Raw genomic sequence first — 27330 nt, 5'->3', positions numbered from 1 at the left:
ACAAAATGTAATTATCCAAAAAAGATGCTATTACATTTTGCGTTAACCTCAACCAAAAATGTAATAATACCATATGTAATTATCATAATTTATTACATTTTGCGTCGTTATTACATACTGCATTGTAACACTGCACTCTCTTATGGTGTCCGGATAGGGCCATTTGCAAAAGCTCAACAGCGCGTTCAGAAAAACACGCCGTCGCGCTAACACACAACACGCTGTCACGCTAACACAATTTCGCACAACACGCCGTCGCGCTAACACACAACGCGCTGTCACGCTAACACAAGTTCGCACAACACGATGTCACGCTAACACACAACGCGCTGTCACGCTAACACAAGTTCGCACAACACGATGTCACGCTAACACACAACGCGCTGTCACGCTAACACAAGTTCGCACAACACGATGTCACGCTAACACACAACGCGCTGTCACGCTAACACAAGTTCGCACAACACGCCGTCGCGCTGTCACACAACTCGCTAACACAACTTTGCACTCACAGTCTACAGGGAAGTCGTGTACGGAAATGCGGACTGCGCATGCTGATTGAACTAATACACGTGTAATGGAGGGATATTCGTCTTTGACCATGTCAGAAAACCCAGAGGACACAACTCGTAAATATTACACTGTATTTAAATGCTATTTAATGGTTTTACAGAAGGTTTTTTTTTTAAATCAAATGAAAATTTAGAAATTATAAAGCTTAGAGACCGAATTTAATCATTACATTTACAAATTCATACGTGTAGTAAGTTAATATCTCTTGTCCAATTGTATGAACTTTTATTAATGAATTTTTAATTAAAATATATTTTACTGATGGTTTAATAGGAATTGAAAACAACCTATATATTATAAACTTTCTCCAGGGAGTGGAAATCTAACATATTATGAATATAGCGATATTACTATTATAGTAATTACAGAGTCGATCTGGTATTCAGGTGCTTGGGTCTTTGCTCATGAATATGTACAATAACTACATGAACTATGTACATTATGTAATAAATAAAAAGATATAAAGGTAGCGTACACATGAACAAAGACCCAAGCACCTGTGATTGTGTAATTTTGTGTAGAAGGGGAATTAAATGATAAATTAATTACCTTAGTTTAACTTTTACCATGCAGTAGTCAGTAGTTGCATTTATAATAATTTGTTCTTTTTCTTATTGATATTAAAGGAGAAGACCTCATTCGAGAATACTTTTATGGTGGATACACAAATCTGGAGATATGTGGTATCCTGCTCTTGCGACACAAAATAGTAATAAGGTACATGTAATATTTGAAAATTGAAATTGGTCTGCCAAGTAGTCAAAATCTAGGTAATGTGATTACTCAAGTGTACATTGTTACTTTACAGCCTGTCATATATTACACCTATTTATTTTGAATAGGAAACCTCTAGAACACTCTTATATTCTATTATGGGTATTTCTTTTTAAGAAGAGTTCACATAGATCTGCCCAGAACAGGGTGGATTCTAGTCAGCACCAGTTCGGAACTAGAAGAACTAGGAAAAAATTGAAATAAATCAACTTTTTAACAAAAAAGAAGGAAATTCTTTACCTGATAAATCATTAATTGCATTACAATTTCCTGTTGCAAGTGACCGCACTTTAAGTAACTTTGTTTGGTGATAACTAACTAATCCAAACCATAAAAATGATCAATTGATTGTTGAAAAACAAAAATTTAAAGAAATTATCCCTAGATAAAATCACACAATGAAGTGCAAATGCATGTCTATTACATATAGCTGAAGTCATATGTCATTTAAGCAAACTTCCTAGCTTTGATTTAGTAAATAATGTGAAGCTTGACACAAAATTTTTAACTGTATTGAGAGAAATCAATTACTTTACTAATATGTTGTAATTTGCCCCCCCCCCCTCCTAAAAAAAGAGAGAGAGAGGGAGAAAAGAAACATGAAAAACCCAAAACCCACAAGTCATATTAACTGACAGAATTACTGAATTTTAAGAAAATGTTAAAAAGTAGAATATTTCTGAAATTTTGTTTTATTGATCAGCACAATTTATATCCAAGGCAAACAAAATATCAATTTTTTATTGATTGAATTTTTACATCCAGTGTGAGACATCTGAAAAGGATAATGGCAATGATGGGACTTAAAAGACGGATGCTGCAAAACACTGTTGAGGCATCTTGTGTTATCATGGTAAGATTAAAATTATTAAAATAATTGGAAGTAGAGAATTAATCATTAATGGTTCCAAATATCCTCTTTACAAAAGTGAAAAATAAATTTGTCTGTAATCACTTTAAATTACTGACAAGAAATTGAATTGAACTTATTGAGTTGGCTCTTATATATACAGTTGTTAATTAATAGAAATTAATGCTTATTTTGTATTGAATAAAGTTGGAGCAAGGTCAGAGTTTATGGTCATGTTCTCAATTAATTCACACAAAAGTGCATATTATTTGAAATCAAATTAGTTGCTCTGTATTTTACCATATTATAAAGTTTCCAATATTTCAATACTTAATTTTTGAAAGAATAAATCTGATGATTTTTTAAATGAAAAATTCAATTTTCAGAGTAAATATAATGTACATGTAGTAAAGAGTGTAATTTAAAGTAATCCTATGGTAGTAATTGTAAAATGTAAATGTAATTGTGATATGCATGCATATATAGTTATATCCACACAAGTGACATTACTACTTCTCTCTTAGTATAATTATGATGAAATGAAAAAGAAGTATTCAAAAATAGAATTCTTTTAGGAAGAACTGCAGGGAAGTGGTTCTTCTCTTGGATGTCGTGGATTACAGCGTCGTCTTTTATCACATCATGGACTTGTGGTTTCAAGGTTAGTTTTTGTACAGCATGCTAAATAATAAGGGTGGAGGGCAAAGAAGAAAATGATGAAACATTGTAAGTTAAGTTATGCAACTTTTAAGCAATCATGAATACAATGATTAATTTGCTTAGTGTGAACTCAGATTTTTTTTTTTTTGTTTAATTGTGCCCATCATTATTTTGAATAAAGAGAACAAGTTTTAGCCATTCAAAAGGAATTGGACCCTATTGGTGTTTTGGAAAGAAAACAGAGGCGTCTAAAGAGAAGAGTATATCATAACAAAGGACCTAATTATCTTTTACATGTGGATGGGTATGATAAGCTTAAGAGGTTTGGATTTGCTATTCATGGATGTGTTTGTGGGTATGTGTTATAAATTTCTGTGTTATGTATCACATGTTTCAATATTACCAGTATTAAAATATATGTAACAAAAGAAATAGTTTCATGCCAAGAATGCTTTCGCCACAACTGAAACACTTGCTGTCAGTGCATTAATACAATTCCTTGGTTGATATGTAAAAGTGCTCATTGTCAAGACCAAAGAGCACATTTGCAATCATATATTTGGTAATGTATGTTTCATAAAGAAAAATTTACACTGTTCTGTTCTATTTTAAAAATATTTCCTCACATGTCTTTTTCAAAGATTTTCAAGGCGTGTGTTGTGGCTAAAAGTAGGCAGATCAAACAATGATCCCAGGGTGATCGCTTCATATTTTTTGGATTTTTTAAAAGAAATTAAAGGTAAGGTCTTCCATATTTTTATGACAAGTTTGAAATACTTGAAACATTTTCTAAAGAAAAAACATTAATGTAGATGTTAATTGTGTTTGAAAAATCTGTTATCTTTCAATTAAGTAAAAACTTAATCCATAAGAAATAATGGATCAGCTTTAATTGAATTTAGTGCATTAAGCAAAGTAACTATAGGTGAACATAAAATATGATTTTTTTATGATCTCATGGAGTATGTAGACTTTATAATGTTGGGTCCATGAAAGAATCATTATGATGAAGTTTCAATGAATCTTCTTCACTTCCTCAAAGCATCTATGAGATTTTTATCATAGAAAACAATGTGTATAACAGTAAATAAACTTTATACAGCAAGTTTAATTGATTATAATATATGATTTAAAATATATGCCTTAACAGCAACAATTTTAATCATATCTTAATAATTGCTGTAAAATTAAAGGTTATAAACATGGATAATATGAATTTTTGCATATATAGAATTGATTTAGACCCATGCACTAGCTCTTATCATGTGAATTGTGCATATATTTATTCTCGTGCTAATTAAAAGTGGGATTCTAAAATAATAAACATATTACCAGTTACCGGTATATCAGTGCTTTTATGGTCAATTTAATGACTGCATGGTTTTAACCACCCTCCTCTCTATCAATATGTATTGAATTAAAGGAGTTCCTAGGTGTATCAGATCAGATGAAGGAACAGAAAACTGTATCATAGCTGATTTTCAACGGGCCTTTCGGTGGTACCATGATGATGATATGGCTGGGGAGAGAAGTTTTCTAACAGGATCATCACCTTCAAATCAAGTATTATAAACATTAATATGTCTAAATTAATTTTACATAATTTGTAATTAAACAGTATGTAATATGAATTAAAAATGAAACAACTAATCCCAATAAATGTTCTCGTTTGCTCCGCTTCAGAGAATAGAACGATGGTGGTTGTCAAACAAACAAGGTGGTGGACAATTCTGGATTGAGTTTTTTAGCAATTTAGAGCACATAGGAAAGTTTTCCACCACAAACCATGTTCAACTGTAAGTTCTTTCACCAAAAAAAAAAAATGGATACAGTACACTTTCATACTAGGATCTATAGATCTCATAAATTGCATGTTCAAATTTTAAATGCTAGACACAAAATTTCAATTTTGGATTAATCCAGACTGATTATGTGGACTTCCATTTAATTCTTTGTGATGAAGAGGTATAGTGATGGAGGCCATGTAAATTTCATGTCTCTATATATATGCATGCTTGCATTGCTTTTGTCCAAAAGATTGCAATTAAGGAATTAAGAATTTAAATTGATATGGGTTTACAGATGGGTTATTGTCAACAGTGTGGCTTACATGTAACACTGTTTGCTTTTCATATAGACCCTTCCTTTTACAGAAGTCGTATATTAGGTACAGCAAAATCAAAAGTATGCACATTTTTCTTCCTATGATATTAAAATTGAGTCAATATGCTCATTGAAGTATTAAATACTGGTAAAAAACCTTCTTTGGAAACCTAAAATCACCAATAAAAAACCAAAGATGAAGGATTTTTATATAAATGAATAAGTACAGAAATAATTTTTTTACTTGTAAGATTTAATTAAAATTTGTCATAAAAGATGTATGACTAATTGTTATGCTTAAATTAAAATGACACCTCTACAGGACTAAATCAGTTCTATATGATTATCAAGAAATTCAAAATATATACGAGTTCATTATAACTCTAAATTTTACAGGAATTATGAAGAATTTTCCCAGGGAAACCACAAAGTTTCCTGATTTCATGATATGCATGTGCATTTGTATTAAACAAGTTAAATTTTTTTTTGTGTGTCTTATAGCCTTTTCATGTTTAAATATAGGTCTTATCTTGAGTACTCTACAAGGCCTAGGGTCTGATCAGTTAATGAATCATTTTTAGCTCACCTGAGCTGAAAGCTCAATTGAGCTTTTCTGATCACCTTCTGTCCGGCATCCATCTGTATCTGTCCGTACGTTTGTTTGTAAACTTTTCACATTTTTTACTTCTTCTCCAGAACCACAGGCCAATTTTTAGAAAACTTGGCAGAAAGCATCCTTAGAGTTTGTTAAAATGAAGAGCCACACCCTCTTTCAAGTAATTGAAAATTTGTAGGCCTTTTAAAAAATCTTATCCAAAAGCATTTGGCCAGAAAAGCTTTAACTTGTTGTAATCATGTAATGACAATGGCATCAGGACTTTCAATATTGAACCTATTACTGTGTGGATGCATCCTTAGGTAGTGTAGATTCAAGCTTGTTCAAATCGTTCCCCAGGGTAATGTTGGGCCACAATGGAGGGGATGGGGGTTGAATTTTCACATAGAAATAAATAGAGAAAAATCTATTTTTAAGGTGGTTTGGGACACCTGTTGATATTAATGTGGATAATAGTACATAGTAATCAAAATACTCTCACCGTTTTAAAATTCTGCAATATTTTATGAAAAAAAAAAATTTTTAAAAGGTAAAAATTACACATAATTAGGCTCAGCGGGATTCGAACTCATGACTTACAAATTGGCAGTTAACGCTCTAACCCATTGCGCTACGTTGTTGTTAGATAACAATTTTAGGAAAGACAATTTGTATATAATTATACTCGATTTTATTGTTTATAGAATATAGGAAGTACAGTACATCACAATATGGAGGTGTCCATACCATCTTTAAAAAATATGAAAAAATATGAAATGACAAAATAGGCTCAATGTTTATGTGGAGAAAAATTTGAAGATCTTTTTAAACATGATCTTGTAGATGACTAAATTGGCAAGATATTTTGTAATCGATACCATAAAGCTGAATTGATCAGAGTTAAAATATGGCTATACATGGTGGCTCAGATGAGCAATGTGGCCACTCAGGGCCTCTGGTTATAATTGTTTGACTGTGTGGTTTGAGCTGTGATCTTATAGTACATTACTGTTACGCCTCAATTTAGAGATCTTCCCGGTTGGGTGGAAGGTCTGGCATGTCTGAAAGTTAACCATGTATAGGTCATGATGTTTGACTTTGGGAGTAATTCATATATAATAGGCAATCTATTCCTGAGTTATTATATCTTTCATAATTGTGACTCAATCACCAATTATTAGCTTATAGATACATACCCCGGTACATGCATTGCATCATATGCAACATTCAATTTCGAGTGTTTTGCATGCAAGAGTCTGCATGTATATAATTATACATCTAAATTGAGGGGGTAGGGGTCTCTTTTATTTTGAGCATCCCAAACAGAGAAACAATTGCATAAATTAGTTTTCTGCTGAAAAAGAACACTGCATCTTAATTACAGGGAATGTCTGCGATTCTGTTTCACAAAACTTGTTCAAGATGATCTAAATAAATGTGCTCAAGAGTGGAATCAACACAGAATTCGACACACAAAGTCTGCAGGACTGCCTGGTGGAAAACCAGATTTGATGTATTATCTTCCAGAGTTATATGGTAATTAAGGAAATATATGTCTTATTTCTCCTAATTTTAATTTGCATACATCAAGATCAAAGCAAATTGTATATAGCTATATAAGGTTAGTTCGGTCAAAGTACCGGGTAGGTAAATTGTATATAGCAATATAATGTTAGCTTGGTCAAAGTTGATAATTACAGTTAGTAAGTCTGGTGTTTTTATTTGTTCTAATATCGATAATTGCATGTACCAGTACTTCACAAATGGAGTATTTTGAGAAAATTAACTAAGCTAGGTCCAATATGTCAAAGAATTACAAATTAAGGTATAAAATTTAAAAATTCCACTTCTCTTGGAGTATGCCTTTAATTTTCTCTATTGGTCCAATGTAACCTAGTGCATTAGGGAATAAAGATTAAATGCTTTGAGTTTCAAGGTCAAATAAATACATTATTGATAATCTTTGTAAATAATTTTTCTCCTCTTAATCCAAGGTCCATTTTTCAGGAATTACTCTAAAATGTTCTTCCACTGGTAAAACACTTGACCCCATTTCATTACAAGGCACACACCTTTCATTTAACATTTATGTCTAGCATAAAGTATTATTAGGTATCATAATTGTATCAGATCTGGTTCATGGATTTGTCAAGGTGGGGATCCCAAAGTGTGCCAGACATTATAATTTAGTATGATATCATTATATATGACTAAAATAATGCTTGAAACATTTTACGACCAACTAAATATAAGCATACACCCTACCACTTATCCATCACCTTCATGTCATTTGTTAACCTTTTGATAAATTGGGTCCCAGACCAAAACTGGCCAAATCTATAGACCATAAAGTAGAGTGGATAAGGAGAGAAGTCACTGTGATATGTTCCTAACCTTAATTTGTATTTATTCTGCAGATACACACAATTTTAAGATGGAGATAGACATTGCTGATGTGGATGCAGCTGAAGAATTCTGCATTCGCCAAAGTGCTTTTGGATGTTTACCAGACTTTGAAGAGGAATGTAAAAACATTATACTTGAAAATTCCCTGTTGTTGCCAACAAATTATAGTGAAGCACTTGCTTTGTATGAATGGCTCATATCTTACTTAAATGCTTGAATATGATATAATTTTTTGCTGATGAACACCATTTAATTATCCAGCACATGGCTGTATGGTAGAATAATCTGTTATCAGAATAAATTTGGAATAAAGTTTTAAAAAAGGGAAACTATAATTATTTATGGTTCATTTAGATAAATTAGTACAAAGGGAATTAAACTACCAAGATCAACTGTAGTTGGCCATGAAGTAAATTTCCTAATTTCAACCAATATAACCCTTGCATTTTAAGTCAAATGCCCTACATTTGCAGTCTCCACTGACATTGTACATACAATGTAGCCTATACATATACTTGACTGCCATGTCTCTCTATAATTCACAAGTCTTAATGACCCCAACCTGCATGGTTATACATCCAAAAGGAGTTTCATGCACTTATTATTTCAGAAACTGAAAGACAGTCATTTCAACCCCCCATGAACCTTGTATTTCAATTCATTGCTACACCAAAAGCCATCTGACCCTAAAGGCCACCTATAATTTTGTCTGATGTAATGAAAGCTATTTGATTGTCTTAATTAACGATGTTTGCTCCTCAGCAATGTTTGATAACTTATTGATCAGGACATGTTTTGTTTATATCACAGATTTGGCTTGTATCTTGGAAATAATATTGCGTTCTTTCAATTACAACATGGTAATTAGAAATGACTGGGTAAATGGTAACATGAAGAATATCTGACTTACGTTCAAAGAGAGTTTGACCTTCCAATATAATTTGACGCAATTCTTAATTTACACAAATCTCAATTCAAACAATTTTCCTTATTAATTTACATCTCAAATGAGCAAATGTGATACATGTACATAAGTTTATTATATGCCATGATACACTGGAGTCATATCATTTTGTTTGATTTTAAAACATGAACTCAAAATGCACATATTGGCAAATAACAATTAACTATGAAATTTATATGGCTGAGGATCAAAGAATCTCAGTTTGTACAATTAGACTCTGCAGTTATTCAATTGCCATTGATTTGAGAACTGTGACTCCTCCTTATAGAAAATAGTAGACTTAATTTGTGAACTCATTATTTCTGAATTTTCTTTTTTACAAAGAAGACAAGATGTGTTTGTGAAACACTGATGCCCCCATATGGCAGCTTATGGCGAAGGTTAAAGTTTCTCAAATGCAAGTCAAAATCCAGGCCAAAAGATAAAAAATGTTGGTACCCAAAGAAAGGTCTTGTCTCAAGGAATACACATATGAAATATGAAAGTCATAGCTCCAACCAGTCAAAAGTTATTGGCAAGGTTAAAGTTGACAACAGACAGACAGGACAAAACAAAAATATACCCCCGGGATCTTTTGATCCCGAGGCATAAAAAAACTCGGCCAAAATTTGAAATTTTATTGTCAATCATAAGAATATTGGTACACACTACTATCTGTAGCTTTAAATTTGCACATTCAAAGTGCAAATAAACAAGCAGAAACATAGATATAAAAATTCTGATCACAGTTAAACTAAAAATGAACTGCCTATATGGGCAACATATTCTAGTCCAATAACCTAATTTATCACTTGACTGTCTATATTATTCTCTTATAATACATGTAAAAGCAAACTTCTCTCACTCTCATGGACTACTTTATATTCCCAGTTCATGATAATAAACCTTTCAGGTGCTTCGTTGGCCTGATTATGTTAACAGTAACAGTTTGGTGTTTCAGGTACATTGTATTGTCATGACAGTAATACATTGGTTAAAGTCCTGCCCTATCCTAAACCAGAAGTTTGGTGTTATTAACATTTTAATTTTGTGACCATTTTCTGAAGCAAAAAGCTTCAATATGTTATAGCTTTATACAATGAAAATTTTCCATAATTTGAACATGCATGTCCTTAATACGCTAATAATTTCTTATAATACAATGAGGTTTTTTTTGGGGGGGGGGGCATGTAATGAAAGAAACTGATATCATAATATCGTTTTAAGAAAATATCAGTATTTTGTATCACATTTGTATTGAAAATAATTGACTAGTTATAAAGTAAATATAAGTAAATATAATTGTACCATAGTGAAATATTGAATAGCTTGCTAAAAGTCCAGCTAATACCAACTGAAACAAAATGAGTAAAAATTTGCCATTTTCATTTCACAATTAATTCACACAATTTCAATCAGTGAACAATTTTGTAAATATTAAAAAGTTTTTTGACTTTTTAAAATACACATCATAAAACCTACATACAATCTGAACACATGCACACTTTAATATCTTAACTCTAACCTGTGAGTTAAACACATGGATATATATACACCACCTAACATTTCTCAATAATCAGTAAATAAACAACCCAAATCTAGTGCATTGTCCATGACTTCTTTGAACGCACTGTATGTTTCGGTGACAGGAATGCTCAGAGTGTTGGAACATGTGTTTGCATAAGGGGTAGCAAACACACTGAAATTTTCTTCTGCTTCTGGATGACGAAACTTTAATTTGAGTGGTGGAGAAAACCCCAAAGGTGGAACTGAATCCAACCCAGTGACAAAAGCCAAGATAGATTTGAATTTGTCGGGCGTATCTACAAATAAAAACTATAGGTTTTAAAATAGCAATAGTCAACTTTTGATAATTTTGTTTACTAATAGCAATTCATGCATATATACATATATGTGCAAAGTAAGCTAAAATGCACCTTAACTATATATTATTAGTAAAAATCTTTGAAAGTACCGGTATGTGATAATTTAGATATTCATGAAAATATTATCCTTTGACATTCCACAATAAAGGTCCTATAAAAACCTGTGAATTTTATTTTTTAAGATGTCACCCTACAATGGGCACTTCATCATCTTGTGAAATTATTTGTTTCAGGTATAATTTTATAGCTCAATGGAAATGACATTTATAATACTTAACTGACTTACAGATCCAGAGTTTGAATTAATTCAGAATGGATATGTGATTACTTGAATAAAAGGGTCTTTGATGATCATTTTAGAATCCCGAATTGCTATTTTCCTAGTACTTTTTCATTTCTGAAGATAAATGCTTGACATGCATACATCTTCAAGGTAAAATCTCAGTTGTGCTGATTTGAATACATTTCCTAAAGGTGTTGAGAACCCATAATCGTTCACAGATATATGCATACAATCTTAAACAAGAGGCCCATGGGCCACATCGCAGCTGAACAACAATTCTTGTATCTCTGTCGAAATATAAACATGAAACTCTTCTAAAAGACTGTTAAACTCACCAAAATTCTCAAATATATTCCAAGTGACAATACATAAAAACAATGTATAAAAAGAAGCCTACTTTTTTGGACATCAATATCCCAAGATCAAAGATGCATCAGGCCTATATTAAAATATTGTTTGTTTGCCCTTAGCCAACCGACCCACAAAAATCGGCCCGACTCAAAATATTTTATTGCTTTTTACATTTACAATTTTTTATTGAATCATTTCAACCTAATTTGTTTTAACCCATTTAAAAACTTTGTTGAGGTCTTTTAGATGCTTTGATTAGTAGCATTAAAAATAAATATAATTTTCTAAATCTGTGGTAATCCTAGACTAGCTTTTTTGTTCATTCAGTGCATACAGCCCTTGCCGCCTTGGATATTTACTGCACGCAAAGGTGAGAATTTAGGGTGTGAAATCTACATGTTCTGAGGATTCAAGTTTGCTCAAAGAGGGACACTAGGGTTAGGTTGGGGTTAAAATTGGGGATTAATTTTACATAATAATAATATAATATTAATGCATGTATTATAATAATTATTATTTATATAATAATAATATAATAATAAAATCGCTGAACATTTTTCCTTAAGAATAGCAAGGCCACATTAGTCATACTGATATTCAGAATCTTCATGTAATGATCGAAGATTAAAGTCTGATTATGTCATGAGACTTGGACCCACAATCTTTCACGGGAATGTAGAAGGAAGATTTTTCAAAAACAACCTTCTGAAGAGCAGCAATTAAGCAAAATGACACAGTCGAGCATTGTGACCCTTATGCTTCTTGTTATAATTTTAAGAAGAAAAAATAAAATATTTTTTTCTACCTACCTACCCATCATTAAAAATCTGGGTCGGAAAAGGGCAAACAAACATTTTTTTTTAATTTTGACCTCAACTGACCCATCTTGTTATCTTTTGGGTCCCTGTATTGTTTTGGGGGTCATGGTTTTAACAAATAAGAATCTTCACTATATAAACATGTTCAAGCTTTGGTATAAATTATTGGCATTTCTGATGCAGTGGTTCTTGAGAAAAAGATTTTTAAAGACACACACCTTATTTTCACTGTTTTGTGATTATATATCTCCATTTTGAAAAGGTTTAACCCTTTATTTTAACAATTTAGAATTCCCTTCCCATAAGGATGCTTTGTACCAAGTTTGGTTACATTTGGCCCAGTGGTTCTTGTATTTAGAGAAGAAGTCAAAAATGTGAAAAGTTTATAGACAGACAGACGGACAGATGGACAACAGGTGATCAGAAAAGCTACCTTGAACCTTCAGTTTAGGTGAGCTAAAAAGTCTGGATCCTATTCCCATCATTTACAATAAATACCTTCTATTTCAACTAAATAATCTCTCCAGTAAGTCTGTATTCTTAATTCATTTATATACTTGTTACTGCCTTCCTCAGAGAACTTAATAAGGAACATGTTGTCCATTTCCACTGCATCAAGAAGAAGGTCGCTTTTATGGACAAAGAGTCCTCTCATGGCATCAGGATAATTTCTAATCCTGTCAAGTACACCAAGGCATTGTAGACCTTTGGTGAATCTGTAAAACAAGATAATTAGGATTTTGAGATAAAAATTCTTAATTCATCCTGTGGTAACAAGTCGACCCCTATTTTGCCTCACTGACTTTACCCCAGGAAAAAGCAATTACCATGTACAATAAACTATAACTTTTTTTTAATTATAATTAATTAACTTGCCAAACCTTTTAATAAAATCATATATTCCAAACCATATATTTTAAAGTCATTCAAATAACCGTTAATAAAGGTTCATTACTTAATAAGAGATCCTTGCATGCAAGTCTATTTCTAGCATTTTATATACAGGTGAGGTAAAAAGCACACACAGTTACGTAAAACTCACTGTTTAAGTGACTTCTCAATCCTTGTTACAGCTATATGCCTACATAAAGCATGGACAAGCTCATTTTTTCTTTTTGGCACAGCTAATGGAAGAGCACCAATATAATCCAAAAGTGGCCTCATTGGATCAACAGCATCAAAAAAAGATGAAATATCTGTTGACATTTCAATCTGAAACAAAGATTTTTCTTTTGGAAACATATCTGCCACCAATTTAGCAACACAGGAACTGAGCAGACAGGTAATGGGTAATATAGATACCAATCATTCAGTGTAATATCAACAAACAATTTCAAAAAATTGTGGTCCCCCGCTTTTGGTGTCTTTGTGGGTGAGATGTCATTATATGTATTTACAGCATATTGTGTCAAATATGAATGCCCTATCATATGTCATTCAAAAGTTATCACCAAAGGTGAATTTTTTGAAAATTAGGTCAAACATGAAGGTCAAGGTCAAGGAGTCAGAAATCATAGCATGCTTGGAAATTCTTGTCACAGGTAATACACATGTATAATATGAAAGCCCTATCTCTTGTCATTCAAAAGTTATGGACAATTTAAAGTAATATTTAAATTTTTTAAAAGTAGGTCAAACTTCAAGGTCAAGGTCATGGGGTCAAAAATCATAATGTATTAGAAAGGTCTTGTCACAGGTAATACACATGTGTAATATGAAAGTCCTATCTCTTCTCACTCAAAAGATATGACCAAGGTTAAAGTTTTTGTGAAAGACAGACAGACTTACAGACTGACAGACAGACAGATGAATGAGATTTAATGTCCCCTCACTTTCCTTAAAGTGGGGGACAAAAATTTAAAACATGGGAGATATCCTTGATTAATGAGGGTAAATATTTGATAGATATGAATATGCAGGATTTAGTTCAGGCCATTCATTAATATAGTTTGTGCAATTTATTTGATAGAAATTGAAAGTGTTACAAATAACTGCATTTAAAAACCAGAAGTCTCTGATGAGACTGAAGCTCTACTGGTCTGTACGTATAACAAAGGAAAAGTAGCACTTGGATTTGAAACTTTGCAACATGAAACAATAAATAGAATTATGTATCTTAATGTTAAGTCTACTTCTGTGCCACGTTATATTGAAATCAAACAAAAACTATAGGAGGAGTAGCATTTTGAAAAATTGTTTATACAGACAGACAGACAGAAGGACGGACGACGGACATGTTACTATTGCACAAGCTCTTCTGGTCTCTGACCAGTAGAGCTAAAAACAATTATAATTATATACAGAAAATTTACTCATAGCTATAATTGCTTACACAAACCTTAATTACAGTGGTATTTTGATAAAAAATAACTGTCATGCAAACGAGGATTAATTTGATTTATAAATCAAAAATACCTGTTGAACTTGTTTCTTGTATTCATCATCAACAATGTCATCTATGGTTGGATCTGCTGAATCCGGCCCATAGGCCAAAAGCCCAAACATGAACTCTGACATAAATCTTGGTGCTGGTCCACCATGCACCAAGCAATAAGCTATTATCATCCCATAGGTCTCATAATCACCGTTCTCTTCAGCTAAAATAAGGTAGTCATAATGTGATGGAAAAACAATTACAGATTTCAAACCCATTCAAGTTTTTGACTATTCATAAAAAAACTGGAGTGAGGAGTGAGGAAAGGGGGAGTAGGTGAAGGTTATATAATAGTAGCTGTTATGGAATTTCACTCATCTGGTAGATACTTGTTTGCTCATCAAAACCACAATTATGATAAAACCTAGAAGCGGATCAAGAAACAGATTTTTAAAGAATGAATGTAAATTTACTATATGATTAATGGACTGAGTCCACCACAACACCAGAATTACATGTATACCCCTAATTCTGGGATCACAAATTCCACAAATTTAGAGATCGCGGCACAGTCTTTCCTGAACACCGTAACAAGGCACTTACTTTTCTGATGCCAAGGAATATAGAGAGCAAAAAAGACAAAGCATCTCTCTCTTTTTTTTTTTACAGTTTACCGGTAGCCCCAAATTTATGGGCCCTGCATGGGGATGAGGATCATAAATCTTACAATTTTTTTTTTACCATTACCCTATACTGTTATTACAAATTTATATCAAAACTATAAATACCTAACAGGTTTTGCAACAGCATCTTCCTTCTGGACTCCCCTTCAAATATTGCAGACTCTGACACTGCTTTCATAATCATTCTCATGAATTCCCTTGATGGACCACCGTCATCAATTCCTTTTTCTCCCGAAAATCTTACAAATAATGGCTGGTCAGCCATGAATTTTTCTCTTCTGAATGAATCTTTAGTGGCCAACACATTGTTCCTGTCCACATTAATAATATTTTTTTTTACCATCAACTTTTATATTATTTCTTAGTTGTTTAAGAATTTCTTCAGCTGTCATATTCCTGCAGGAGAAAGCAGAAAAAGATATTAATTTTTCAATGGCACACATACCGGTACTTTTGCAAATGTGAATATGTACATACCGGTTTATAAATTACATGTATCCATAAAGATGCTGATTAAAAATGTAGAAGTGAATAGCTATATATAGATAATGAAAGAATTTTTAAAATCTTTAATTTTTTTAATAAAATACATGTATATATTCATGGAATAATAAGACTTTTTCAGTTCTTTCTGCAATTCTGCATATCTTAATATGCTTCCTAAAATTGAACTAAAAATGCAAAATTATTTTGATTTTATCTATAGATTTGGTCGTCACATATTTCTGCTGACCTCAGAATGACATGAAATACGTTATTCATGACATAATGGTCTGAGACCATTACACATGTAAAGATTCTGACCATGTAATTTTCACCTAATCAGAGTTAAAAAAAAAGAGAAGATTTTACACAAATTTAAATCCAAACTAACATCTTTGCAGCCTTAAAGAACAGAAATTAGTGTCTATTAAAGGATGAGGTCTTATATGTCAGCAGCCCATTTTTAGTAATATAATGAATTAAAAAATCAATCGTGATTTCTATAATTGATCCAATTAAGAGTGCATATAATTGATATATCCTGATTAGTATCTATAGATCAGATATTTTCTTATTGTAATGACTGATGCATTTAGTAATCAGTATTATTTTTAGACTCAGTAAAATTGAATTCCATTCTGTTTTGTGACCCCGTCTTTTTAATTAATAAAAATGAATAAAATGGGCGAGCCCTAGTACAATACAGGATTACATGTATGTATATGAAGAAATTAAGCAGACTGGACAAGACTCGCTTACATACCATGTGACATTGTTATTGCCAAAATTTCAAAAGAATCGTGAAAACTTAACTTTGAAAATTAACATCCGTTGAAATTACAACTAGCAAAATTAATGATATATTATCACATTAATGTGCAACAAAGGCAAATACAGTCATGTCAAACATGCATATCAAAATGTACATGTATGTGCGATCAGGTAGACGAGTAGCATTATAAAAGGTTCAGAGTTTTCACATCAATTAGGTATAAACAACATCTGATTCAGAAAATTTATAATGGGGAAGGTCATGCAACTTGACTTTTGCATCTTATAAAAAGTTATACATGAACGCAGTTAGATACGTTTTTCTCCTATGTCAGCAAACCCGCAAGCTACCTTAAGATGACAGATCAACTTACCTGATACTCAGGGGTCTTGAAACACTATCAGCATTTTTGTTGAAAACAATCTAAGAAAATAGATTTTGTTATTATAGAAAATATCATTTTTGTTTTTTTCTAAAATGCTAATTCCTAGTTTTTAAAAATAAATTTCATTTAATCAAATTACCGTTGGGGTTCCTGAATCAGATGGAATGTGTATTCCTGAATCAGCAGAGCTTTTGGTCTCCTGTTTTTCTGTCTGTAAAATTTGACACATAAAATATTATGATATATTGACTTATGAATTCTACCAGTAGATTGTCCAATATTTATTCATATGACAGCTGGTGCAAATATTAAATGTGATCCAACATTGATAAGCTACAACATTTGTTTTAACCTTAATTCACTTCAGGAAATTTTACTTATTATAATAGATGAATCATTTGATAAAATGTAAATGTCCCAGGTTACCGTTTCCATCACTTTTTGATGAACTTTAACAAAAACACACATACCTGCTAAAGAAGTACAATTGAAATCAATATAAGGGGAAAATTCCAAGATTTCATCACTGTCACTTCATCTATTTTTACCTGGAGAAATTAACATGAACAAAAACAAATTTCTATGGAGATTTACAATGAGAAATGTTGACATCTTTTCTTCATTCGGAAGTACTCGGGACACCTGGCTCACACAATTTTTCAACGTTACCATCCGGGTACTTTTCATGTCATTTGCAATGTAAAATCCCCATAGTCTTCTTATTTTTGGTTGTGAATTTAAACCTAAAGAGTAATGATACAAAGGGGCATTTCAAAACAGAAAATCTGGACTTTTTTCATTCCAGTGGATGAACGAAGTTTAGGCACAAATGTATTAATTATTATCAAAATATAAAGCAAAAAGTGGTGGAAGCAGAAACTTGGGACAGAGTATAGCTGGATTTTTCGCATGTTTATGTTGCTTCAGTAAAATAATTCTATTAATTAATGTTGTTTACTGTTGGTGCTCTTGATTCTGAGACATCAGATTCCAATTCTTCAACCTGTAAAATCAAAACCTAAATCAATATAACTCAAGTTTATGAGTAACAATTATAATTAACATGTTAGCTAGAAAGAATGATCATGCAGACTTAAATTATAATGACTCTGCATGATTTGTTGATACTTCTTTGTAACATACTGTACATATAAACATGTATTTTGTGTCATCTGCATGACATCTCAACATTGCTAATAAAATAAGTTTTGAAGTATTATATACAGCACTCATGCAATCAACATAATGAATATAAATAAATCTTTCAATTTTCTATTAAGTGTTACATTCAGGACATATCATTTTCCTTTTTTAATGAAAGATTGAATTGTACATGAACTTAACCTTCAAGTTCAGTTTTTCAAACTCAAGAGGAAACAAACAATTCTTTGATGCTTTAACAGCACAATATACCAATTAGATATCTTTTAACTTCTTGACCCCAACTCCTTAACTGCATGATCCATACACGAGAGCATACAAAAGAAGCCCATGGTCCACATCACTCACCTGAGCAATAATACTCATAACAATATCAGCTTTATGGAGTCATATACAAAATATCTGGACAACGTAGTATCAACAATATGTCAAGATGCTTGCACATAAATAATACCATATATTATATTAGAGTTTTTGAGAATGATTTCAAATTTTTTCCTATGTACAATAATAAAATAGCATGGAACCCCCCCCCCTCCCCATAATGTGGCCCAACCTTACCCCCAAAGATCATGATTTTGAAAAACTATTTGAAGATGCTTTCACTGAAGTTACAGCTTTTCAAGGTGAATGGTTTTAGAAGAAGATTTTAATCTATATATTCCTATGTAAAAATTTGAACCAACTTCCCCATTGTGGTCCCACCCTACCCCTGGGTATCATGGTTGAACAAACTTGAATCTATACTACCTGAGGATGTTTCAAAACTAGTTACAGCTTTTGTGTCCAATCGGTTTTTGAGAAAAAGATTCTTAAAAAATGACAACAATTTTTCAATAATTCTAAATTATCTCCCCTTGAAAGAGGGCATGACTCTTCATTTTAACAAACTTGAATCCCTTTCAACAATGGAGGCTTTGTGCCAACCTTGGTTAAAATTGACCCAGTCAGACAAAAAGTGATCAGAAAAGCTTACTTGACCTTTCAGCTCAAGTGAGCTAAAAATCAAATAAATATAATTAAGTTGACAAAATCAAATTACTGTTGAACTTGTTTCTGGGTTTGAAGGTATTTCAGCTATGGTTGCAGTTTTGGGCTCCGAATCCTTCACCTGTAAGATTTGATACAAAGAGCTCTGTTCAATTGGAAATCCATGCAGTTTTAAATGCTCAAATGAATCAATTTCATCAAAAGTATAAAACACTGTTTTTGATATCATATAAGAGAGGTGCGAAATTAAAAGTATTAAGACATATGATAAAAGATGCAAGATATGTGCTAAAAAAAATCATATATATTTCATAAATTATTTTCTTCTCCTTCCCTTGCATTTACAAAATAAAACTTAAATTGTTCTATAAAAATCCTGTATATATATATATATATATATATAATACACACACACACACTCACACATGTATATGTATGAGTCTTGTTTATATACATTACAAAAGAAATTGAAATTTTTTTAGCTTAACCTGTGACCTCAGACATGCCTAAATTTTTCACAAAAGCTTTTCTTTTCCAGGAAATTAGAATATATATATCGAAATGCCAAAGACAACGACACCCTTTCAAAATAATAATGTTTACTGTACTGCTTTATCACAATGTCAACTGATTAGTAATTAAAACATACCTTTTTATCTTCTTTCCTTCTCTTTGATTTTCTCAAAACTAGTTTAGGCAGACTTTCAAATTCATCATCACTCTCATCCTGAAATATTTTTTTACTTTTCATCACATATTTAATGAAATAATAAATAAAAGGTCAAAACAATGCAAAATGAGGCAAATGGATGGGGCAGTTTGTAACTATATAAAGGGCGTTCTTCTGCATACATCCTACATAAACTTTAATTTAAACATTGAAGTCTACTTGTAGTCTAACTAATGGTTTGGAGGATTTCCGGGGAGGGGGGGGGGCTGCAATATTTATTTCTCATAAGCTTTGTTACTACATATATTTTATAACGTTGTCCAGAACATGTACACCTCTTGATCAGTGCATGAATATTATGACAAATACTTACTCCTTGTAGTATGTAATATACCTATGAGTAGTGTATCAGCCTTAACTGATTCACATTAGATAGTTAAAATGATCGAAGCAGTTAAAAGGATGGACAAGCTAGAAAGTATGACATTTCTGTAATTTTTTTTTTACTTGCTCATTATCAATTTAAATGCAGTGATCTAGGGAAAATTAAACTTACAAATTTACAGAAGAAACTTGACACATTATGAGGCTACTTAATAAGTTCCTCTCTTGATAATTTTGAATTCTATATGCATCCAGACCACGTTCTTTATGTTTAACATACATTAAATGATGACAGTTCGACACCCAAGTCTGACAACTCTGCGAGTGCCTAACACGATAAAAATAGAAATGAATGAGTTTTGAAAACCCGGAAAAACAAGTGTAAGATTTCTTTAACAAAATATATTCTTCTTTTAAAGAAATCTTAATTATAATGGTATTAAAATAATTGATGATATTACCTGACATCACACCGTTGTTTAGATCTTGTCTGTAACTGGTATCAGTCCAAGCAGGCCAATATTAAAACAACAGTGTTATGTTCTTTATGTGTATGTCTTGATAGGATTTGAACAATTTAACTCTCAGAGGATTTTAAAATCCAGTGGAAAACCTTAATTTACTATACTATATATGAAACTACCTGCCTAAATTACTAGAAAATTCCTGCTGCAGGATCGCAATACTCTCTTCCTAATAATTGGCCAGCATTTTTTTTATTTTTAGGTTTACAAACACCAGAATGAAAAAGTTCCATAGGAGGAGGAAATAAAACATTTTTTTTTGGATAAATTATCTACTTTTGTACATTCATTTTTGCTTCTTTTTTGATGCTCTTCTAACAGAGCCTCCTTGCCACTTGCCACACAATGGTTACAAATAGAAAGATAGGACCTTTAATTGTTTATTTCATTGTCTGCCAGTTGGGGACAGTGATATAAATTTTGAGATGTTGGTCAAAATACAAATTTTTTAACTCTTTCAAGATATCTTCATTTTTTTTAAAATGTGTGTCAAGTGATTGTATAGAAATTGTTCTAAAAATATACTTGTGACCTTAAGTAAATATTCCTATCATATAACAGACAGGGAAGGGGGGGAGGGGTACAATTTTTTCAATTAAGAGTAAAATATTTTTTCTGGTTGCCACATTCAAAGACGATACTACATGCATGTATATATTTGTATATACTTGTTTTCTTTAATAGTTGAAATACTTCATTTCTTTTGGCTATTGTTTATTTCACCCTCAAATGATCAACTTCACTTCTCCCATAGTTTTATTCATTACATCTGATGCATAAGTGATCCTATTCTGAAGAATGTTGCTTAGACTGTAACCTACAGCAGAGACCTAAACAATGTCTCTGGCTATAGCTAACTTGGGCAGTTTTTAACCTGTGGGAGAAAATTAACTTACATGCAGATACTTTTGAATACATATACATAATTATCTCACCAACATGTCATTGTGCAACAAAGTTGTCAGCATTTTATTTGTCCTCTGAACAGGTGAAACATTTTGAATGGCACTCCTATTGATAAATTTTACACTAAACCAAGCTATGATGCTGCTATGGACTATGCAGATCTACCTTTACCTATTTACCCGCTTAATTCCATTTTTCTCCATTTTTTTTCTGAAAATTAATTCAAAAATTTCAACGGTAAACCTAAAAATTAAAAAAAAAATGCTGGCCTATAGGAAAATAAATTCCTGCAAACATGGGACTGAAATCAGGCAGACATAGAAAAGGGAAATAACTGCACCAAACATTAATTGAAATGCTTGAAAGTAATTTTGCATTTCAATTGGCTAGACAAATCAAAATTACCTGCAGAACTTTTTCATTTGCTAATTTGATTTTTTTCTGTGGTTCTCCCTGAATAAGAAATAATTTAAAAGTATAGAAAATAAAAAAAACTTGCATGATATCATCATAAGGAAATTGACCATAAGAATTTTTATATGGATAAATTTATCAATTTTAATGATAATCATAAATACCGGTAGATATATTAATTAACTTACTGACTGTTTTTTAATAATGACAGAATCTTCATCCGCCCCTGGTGATATGATTGCAGATGTAAATAGGTACAATCTGATGGGGTAAGTTCTTATTTCATTGTAATAACCTTCCAAGGTGAAGGGGTCTCCATTACTTAATGTGTCCTGAATTGGAGCTCCAGCATAGTTTCCAATATAATAGTTGTAGTCCTTCAATTGAAGACCCTGTATCTTATTTTCACCATTTGGAAAATAAATTTCTAGAAATTTCTCCTTCATTTCTGCTAAAGTGGTACTTTTATGTATATCTATGACCTCCTTACCACCAGTGACTCTCGAGTACACAGAATTTCTTTTTTTTTTGATCTTCCAACCAACATGAACTCTTCTGGTGGTGGATATATTATTTGACCTGCCGAATTGCTTCCTTTGTATATTCCGGTGAGAGCTTAGTTCTCTTAACTTTCTAAGTGTGGGAGAGTCTGGCACTGCAATATCAAAAAAGTTTCAAATTCAACAGCATGCATCTAATCAATGCAAATATTAAGGCATAATTTTCGTTTTCATGTGTAATTATTAATACTGATTTATCATATTTTTCTTTTTATCATACAAAAATGAGTTGTAGGTCTGCAAATATTCTAGCATTTATATAATTACACACATTGCACAATGGTTCTGCAGCGATTTCTCAATCTTGCTCTGTCCCAAACTGTCAATACTCCAAGTTTTTCAAACTCGGCATCGGTCAAGGTTAGTACTTCTTTAGGTCCAACCTACAATAATTGAAGAACAATTTTCAAGAAATCGATCTGAACATTTTTTTTTCAGGATGAGCATTAACATATTAAGAACATTAATCTCCTTATTAATTCACTTCTCTTAAAAGAGCTATTTAATTCAATACTGAGTAAATTATGATCACACAAGATCAGTTTTGCATGAAAATGGAACAACAAAACTCAATTTCATCTCAATGAGAAAATATATATATGCCTAATTACAAAACGTAGGGTACCTGTAGTTTACAATATACCAATATATTTTTGGCACTTTTCTGGTAAAGAAAAAGAACTTTAGAATAATCTGTCTCAGGACTATTTAGCCCACCTAGCCAAAATTGTGACTGAGTATAGTTTTCTTTATAGACTCACCTATAACCTATAATTGTCACCCAAGCAGTTCAATTTCATATATTAACAAAATGGAATATGAATAAATAAGTAAAATGAATGATAATTTTTTTTTTCAAGAACATGTAATGCATTAATGTTTCCCTTATGTCTGGGTTCTATGTTTAAATAGAGCTGGCAATCAAACATTTGATTTAATTCTTTTGAAGAAAAATTAGGCTTTAAATCATTGATAAAATAAATTTTAAACAATTTACAAATGAATTAAAAAATAAGGAAAAACATACATCCCCTTTAGTTATTGTACACAAAGTACATTATTGACACCCACACTAGAATATACACTTTAGATTTTTTTGGATAGATGTCCATCATCCATGTCATCTGAGAATGTAAACCTCAAAAATATTTAACGAAATGCTTGTGGCTAAGACAGTAATGGTCATTTAATATTATTCAGTTTCATCAGAGTATATATATCTTTTTTCATGGCACTTAACCAGTCGTAATTCTTTCTTTTAAATTGTTCTCTCCCTGCATGATCCCCTAATTTTTTTTCACCTAATCAAAAACCATTCAACTGTGTAAATTACAGAACTTTGGCAATGCAAGTGGAAAGACGTCATTTTAAAAGTCAGGCTAAACAGTGTCTGTAGGATAATATCAGTTTGATGATAGCATGTTCCATCTATAAACTTAATAAAAACCTTTATTAATTAGTTGATAAGAAAATATTTACGGACAAAAGAACTATTTTGCTTCTTAAAGAGAATTAAATAGGTACTGTTCAGTAAAATATGTATAACAATGGGGAAAAAAACATTAGAACTTGAACCATGCTTTTTTGAAATAGGATCCGGTGGGGCCAATTTTTGGCCCCTGAGAAGGTACTGATAAATCCTTACCGATCCCCAAGTGCGTATGAGAAATATGAAAAACTGTCTCATATCGACTTAAAAAGCCATATTATATGAATTGATTAATATGAAAGTTTCCGAGTTACCTTTTCTAAAGGATAAAAAATACGCGTCCATATAAAAAATTTGCTTGGTGCACCCCTTTTCAAAAGAAGTTATGGACCCGCGTATATTAATGTTACTTGATTTTTTTAAACTTTAAAAAAATTAAAACAGTATAGTTCCATCCTTTTCAATGTACAAATTATTACAATTAATCTACCTTATGTTCCTCAAACAACTCTTTACAATGTAAAAGAGCAAGCTCTCTTAGGATTTCGTCCATTTTTTTTAGATCATGCGCAGACAATTATTTCCGTGAAGATAATTTCCGACGGCGAGTTGTGTGTTAGCGCGACGGCGTGTTGCTTGAAAGCGTGTTAGCGCGACGGCGTGTTGTGCGAACTTGTGTTAGCGTGACAGCGCGTTGTGTGTTAGCGCGACGGCGTGTTGTGCGAACTTGTGTTAGCGTGACAGCGCGTTGTGTGTTAGCGCGACATCGTGTTGTGCGAACTTGTGTTAGCGTGACAGCGTGTTGTGTGTTAGCGCGACGGCGTGTTGTGCGAACTTGTGTTAGCGTGACAGCGCGTTGTGTGTTAGCGCGACGGCGTGTTGTGCGAACTTGTGTTAGCGTGACAGCGCGTTGTGTGTTAGCGTGACATCGTGTTGTGCGAAATTGTGTTAGCGTGACAGCGTGTTGTGTGTTAGCGCGACGGCGTGTTTTTCTGAACGCGCTGTTGAGCTTTTGCAAATGGCCCTATCCGGACACCATACTCTCTGGATACGCATGCTTTTTGCAGATGTCCTAGATGGGGCATGTTATTATATTCATGTACCAATCACACGATGGTTGTACGATACCTAACCATCTCAGGAGTCATTCTCTTTCTCATTATTTTCCCACAACTGATATAAAGACATACATCATTTTGAAGGTTAATCTCTTCCTCTCACAAACCTGTCGGTCCTTCAGCTGCAACAAAATAATCGCAGATTGTATGCTGAATGGAGGTGAGTTGTTTCTTGGTTGATTCAGAATTTTGCTCGGTGTTCTGAAGTTTCTGAAGCAATTCTTTGATCTTGATTTTTGAGTAGTTCAGCTGTTCTTTTTATCCTAGAATTAAATTTCACGTCGGAGGGATGGAGTGATGTCCACACATTTATGGAGGCAGTCTGTCCTAGGTTGTAGAGTGCTAATTCCTCCAGAAAAAGTTTTCGGTCCAGAAAATGTTAAACTCTGTTTGCGTCACTCAATTTCCTTACATTAGACTTTTTTTGGTGAAAAATTGACAGGTTTTGGGTTATGGCAATATTTTCCAAAGCAGAAAAGTATGCAGAAGCTTTGTTATAGGTACAAATAATTAAATCGTGGCCAAGGAAATTGATGACATAAATGCTGGTCGAAAGTAAAAGTCCATCTAGTGGCTTGTTGATGTTTGCATGGGGAATTTAAATTCATGGGCAGAATATGTCGCTGGCATAGTAAACGGTACAACACAAGAGGGAACGTCCCGATTCTATCATCAGTTACAACCAGACATATCTTGGTTAGACTGATTTCTGGACTATGTCCATTGTTTTAGCTTAGGGGGGAGAAGAAATGTTGGCTGGTAATAAAGTAGCGGCACTGTGGGGGTCGTTATGAATTGTAAACGAGAAACATGCCACATTCCCTATGGTCTTCCAATATACAATGCAAGAACTGGTAAAAATCAGGTGTCCGAATTTATTAAAGACAAAGATGATGGTTAATAACAAGCAACATGAATTTCAACAATATATGAACGAGTCGATTCTTAAAGGAGTTCGATGTGGCTGGTAGAGCATCGGGCCTCCAAACCTGAAGAAAGTATAATGGACATAGCGTTTTGTAAGATTATTTAAGAGTTTATTGATAAGCAGGTGAATATCTTTGATGGAATGGGCATGAAAGAAATAACTAAATAATTATCTAAACAAAGTAATTGTAACAGTATTAACAGGTTCTGAGGTACTATGGTATTCACACCTAATCAATCAATTCTTTTGACCGAGTCACTTAGTGTCAAAATGGTATGTCTGAATCAGACTTTAAATCTTAGTTAAAATCAAGTTCTTTTTTTAAATCGTTTTTGAAATTAGACTTTTGATAAATTTGAACTTTCAATTTCGTTTTATCATTGCAACAACATTACAAAAATAAATAAGATTCAAAATTATATAAATAATCGACTCATATCATTACACGGTAATATACCACATAAAGTTTAAAATTTCTCTGTCAACCGTTTTAGGAGAGACTGAGAAATTCTTAGCAGAAGAATTCTTTGATAATAATTTATGAATAACCTGATTTCGGAAGCTTGAAAGATTGTCCAAAGATTTGAAAGAATCACAATTTACGGAATTCCAAAGAATGGACCTAAACCTATAGTTTATTTTACAGGCGGGGATATTTGGATTCCGCCAAAAGTACAGATAAGCAATGCAGTAAGTTTCATTCTAAAAAGAATGGAAAATGAAGATTTAAAAAAGTCATTATAATTTTTTTAAAGTATATTTTTTGAAAAATTTTAGCTGTTACAGGTTAATATTGTGAAAAATGGTTTCATCTTTGCATTGAATTTTAGTTTTAAAATGTTTAATTTTCAAATGATTTTACAATCGAGACGCGGGATTTACAATCCGGTATTTGATTGTTAACGTTGTTCGTTATTTTAGGGCACTCAAACTGATGATAATGAAGAAGACGAAAGTATTATTGAAGAAGATGAAAGTATTACTTCCATGGATATTGAAGAATACCTTTGTAGTGCGGATTCAGGTCAGTTGATTGCTATTTTCGAAGAAAGGTTCAACCATTTCAAGAGAGTTTTGTTCAGATGCATAGTTGCACGTTGTAAACTATGCACGATATACTGGACTAAGTACAATTATTGCAATCTGCATACGGCTGTCGTGTTTTAATAATAATGCAATATTATATTATTATATATTTTAATTATGAATCTAAGAAATTATTAGCTAAAATCATTATTATCTTGCAAAGTTCTGTCTGTAAACTTATATTCTTACATTTATAAAAACCTATTTTATTTAGATTTTTG

At 32.3% G+C, this 27330-nt stretch overlaps 1 protein-coding gene and 1 pseudogene across 1 annotated transcript; one reads left to right on the top strand and one right to left on the bottom strand.

Annotated features, from left to right (window-relative positions):
* Positions 1-151: 151 nt before the first annotated feature.
* LOC133201708 (uncharacterized) lies at positions 152-8290 on the top strand. The gene is made up of 10 exons (XM_061337499.1): positions 152-629; positions 1200-1290; positions 2113-2200; positions 2773-2858; positions 3039-3212; positions 3499-3596; positions 4281-4420; positions 4541-4653; positions 6940-7091; positions 7973-8290. The coding sequence occupies exons 1-10, from the start codon at positions 578-580 to the stop codon at positions 8176-8178; spliced, it is 1200 nt and encodes a 399-aa protein (XP_061193483.1). The 5' UTR covers positions 152-577; the 3' UTR covers positions 8179-8290.
* Positions 8291-9527: 1237 nt separating this feature from the next.
* On the bottom strand, positions 9528-24530 carry LOC133201621 (G2/M phase-specific E3 ubiquitin-protein ligase-like; annotated as a pseudogene).
* Positions 24531-27330: the final 2800 nt, after the last annotated feature.

This window comes from Saccostrea echinata, unplaced genomic scaffold, assembly GCF_033153115.1.
Source record: "Saccostrea echinata isolate AGI-Se365-2 ecotype Australia unplaced genomic scaffold, CSIRO_AGI_Sech_v1 ptg000045l, whole genome shotgun sequence".
Taxonomy (NCBI): domain Eukaryota; kingdom Metazoa; phylum Mollusca; class Bivalvia; order Ostreida; family Ostreidae; genus Saccostrea; species Saccostrea echinata.
Note: the sequence above shows the minus strand (reverse complement) of the source record. Positions and strands in the feature narration are given on the sequence as shown.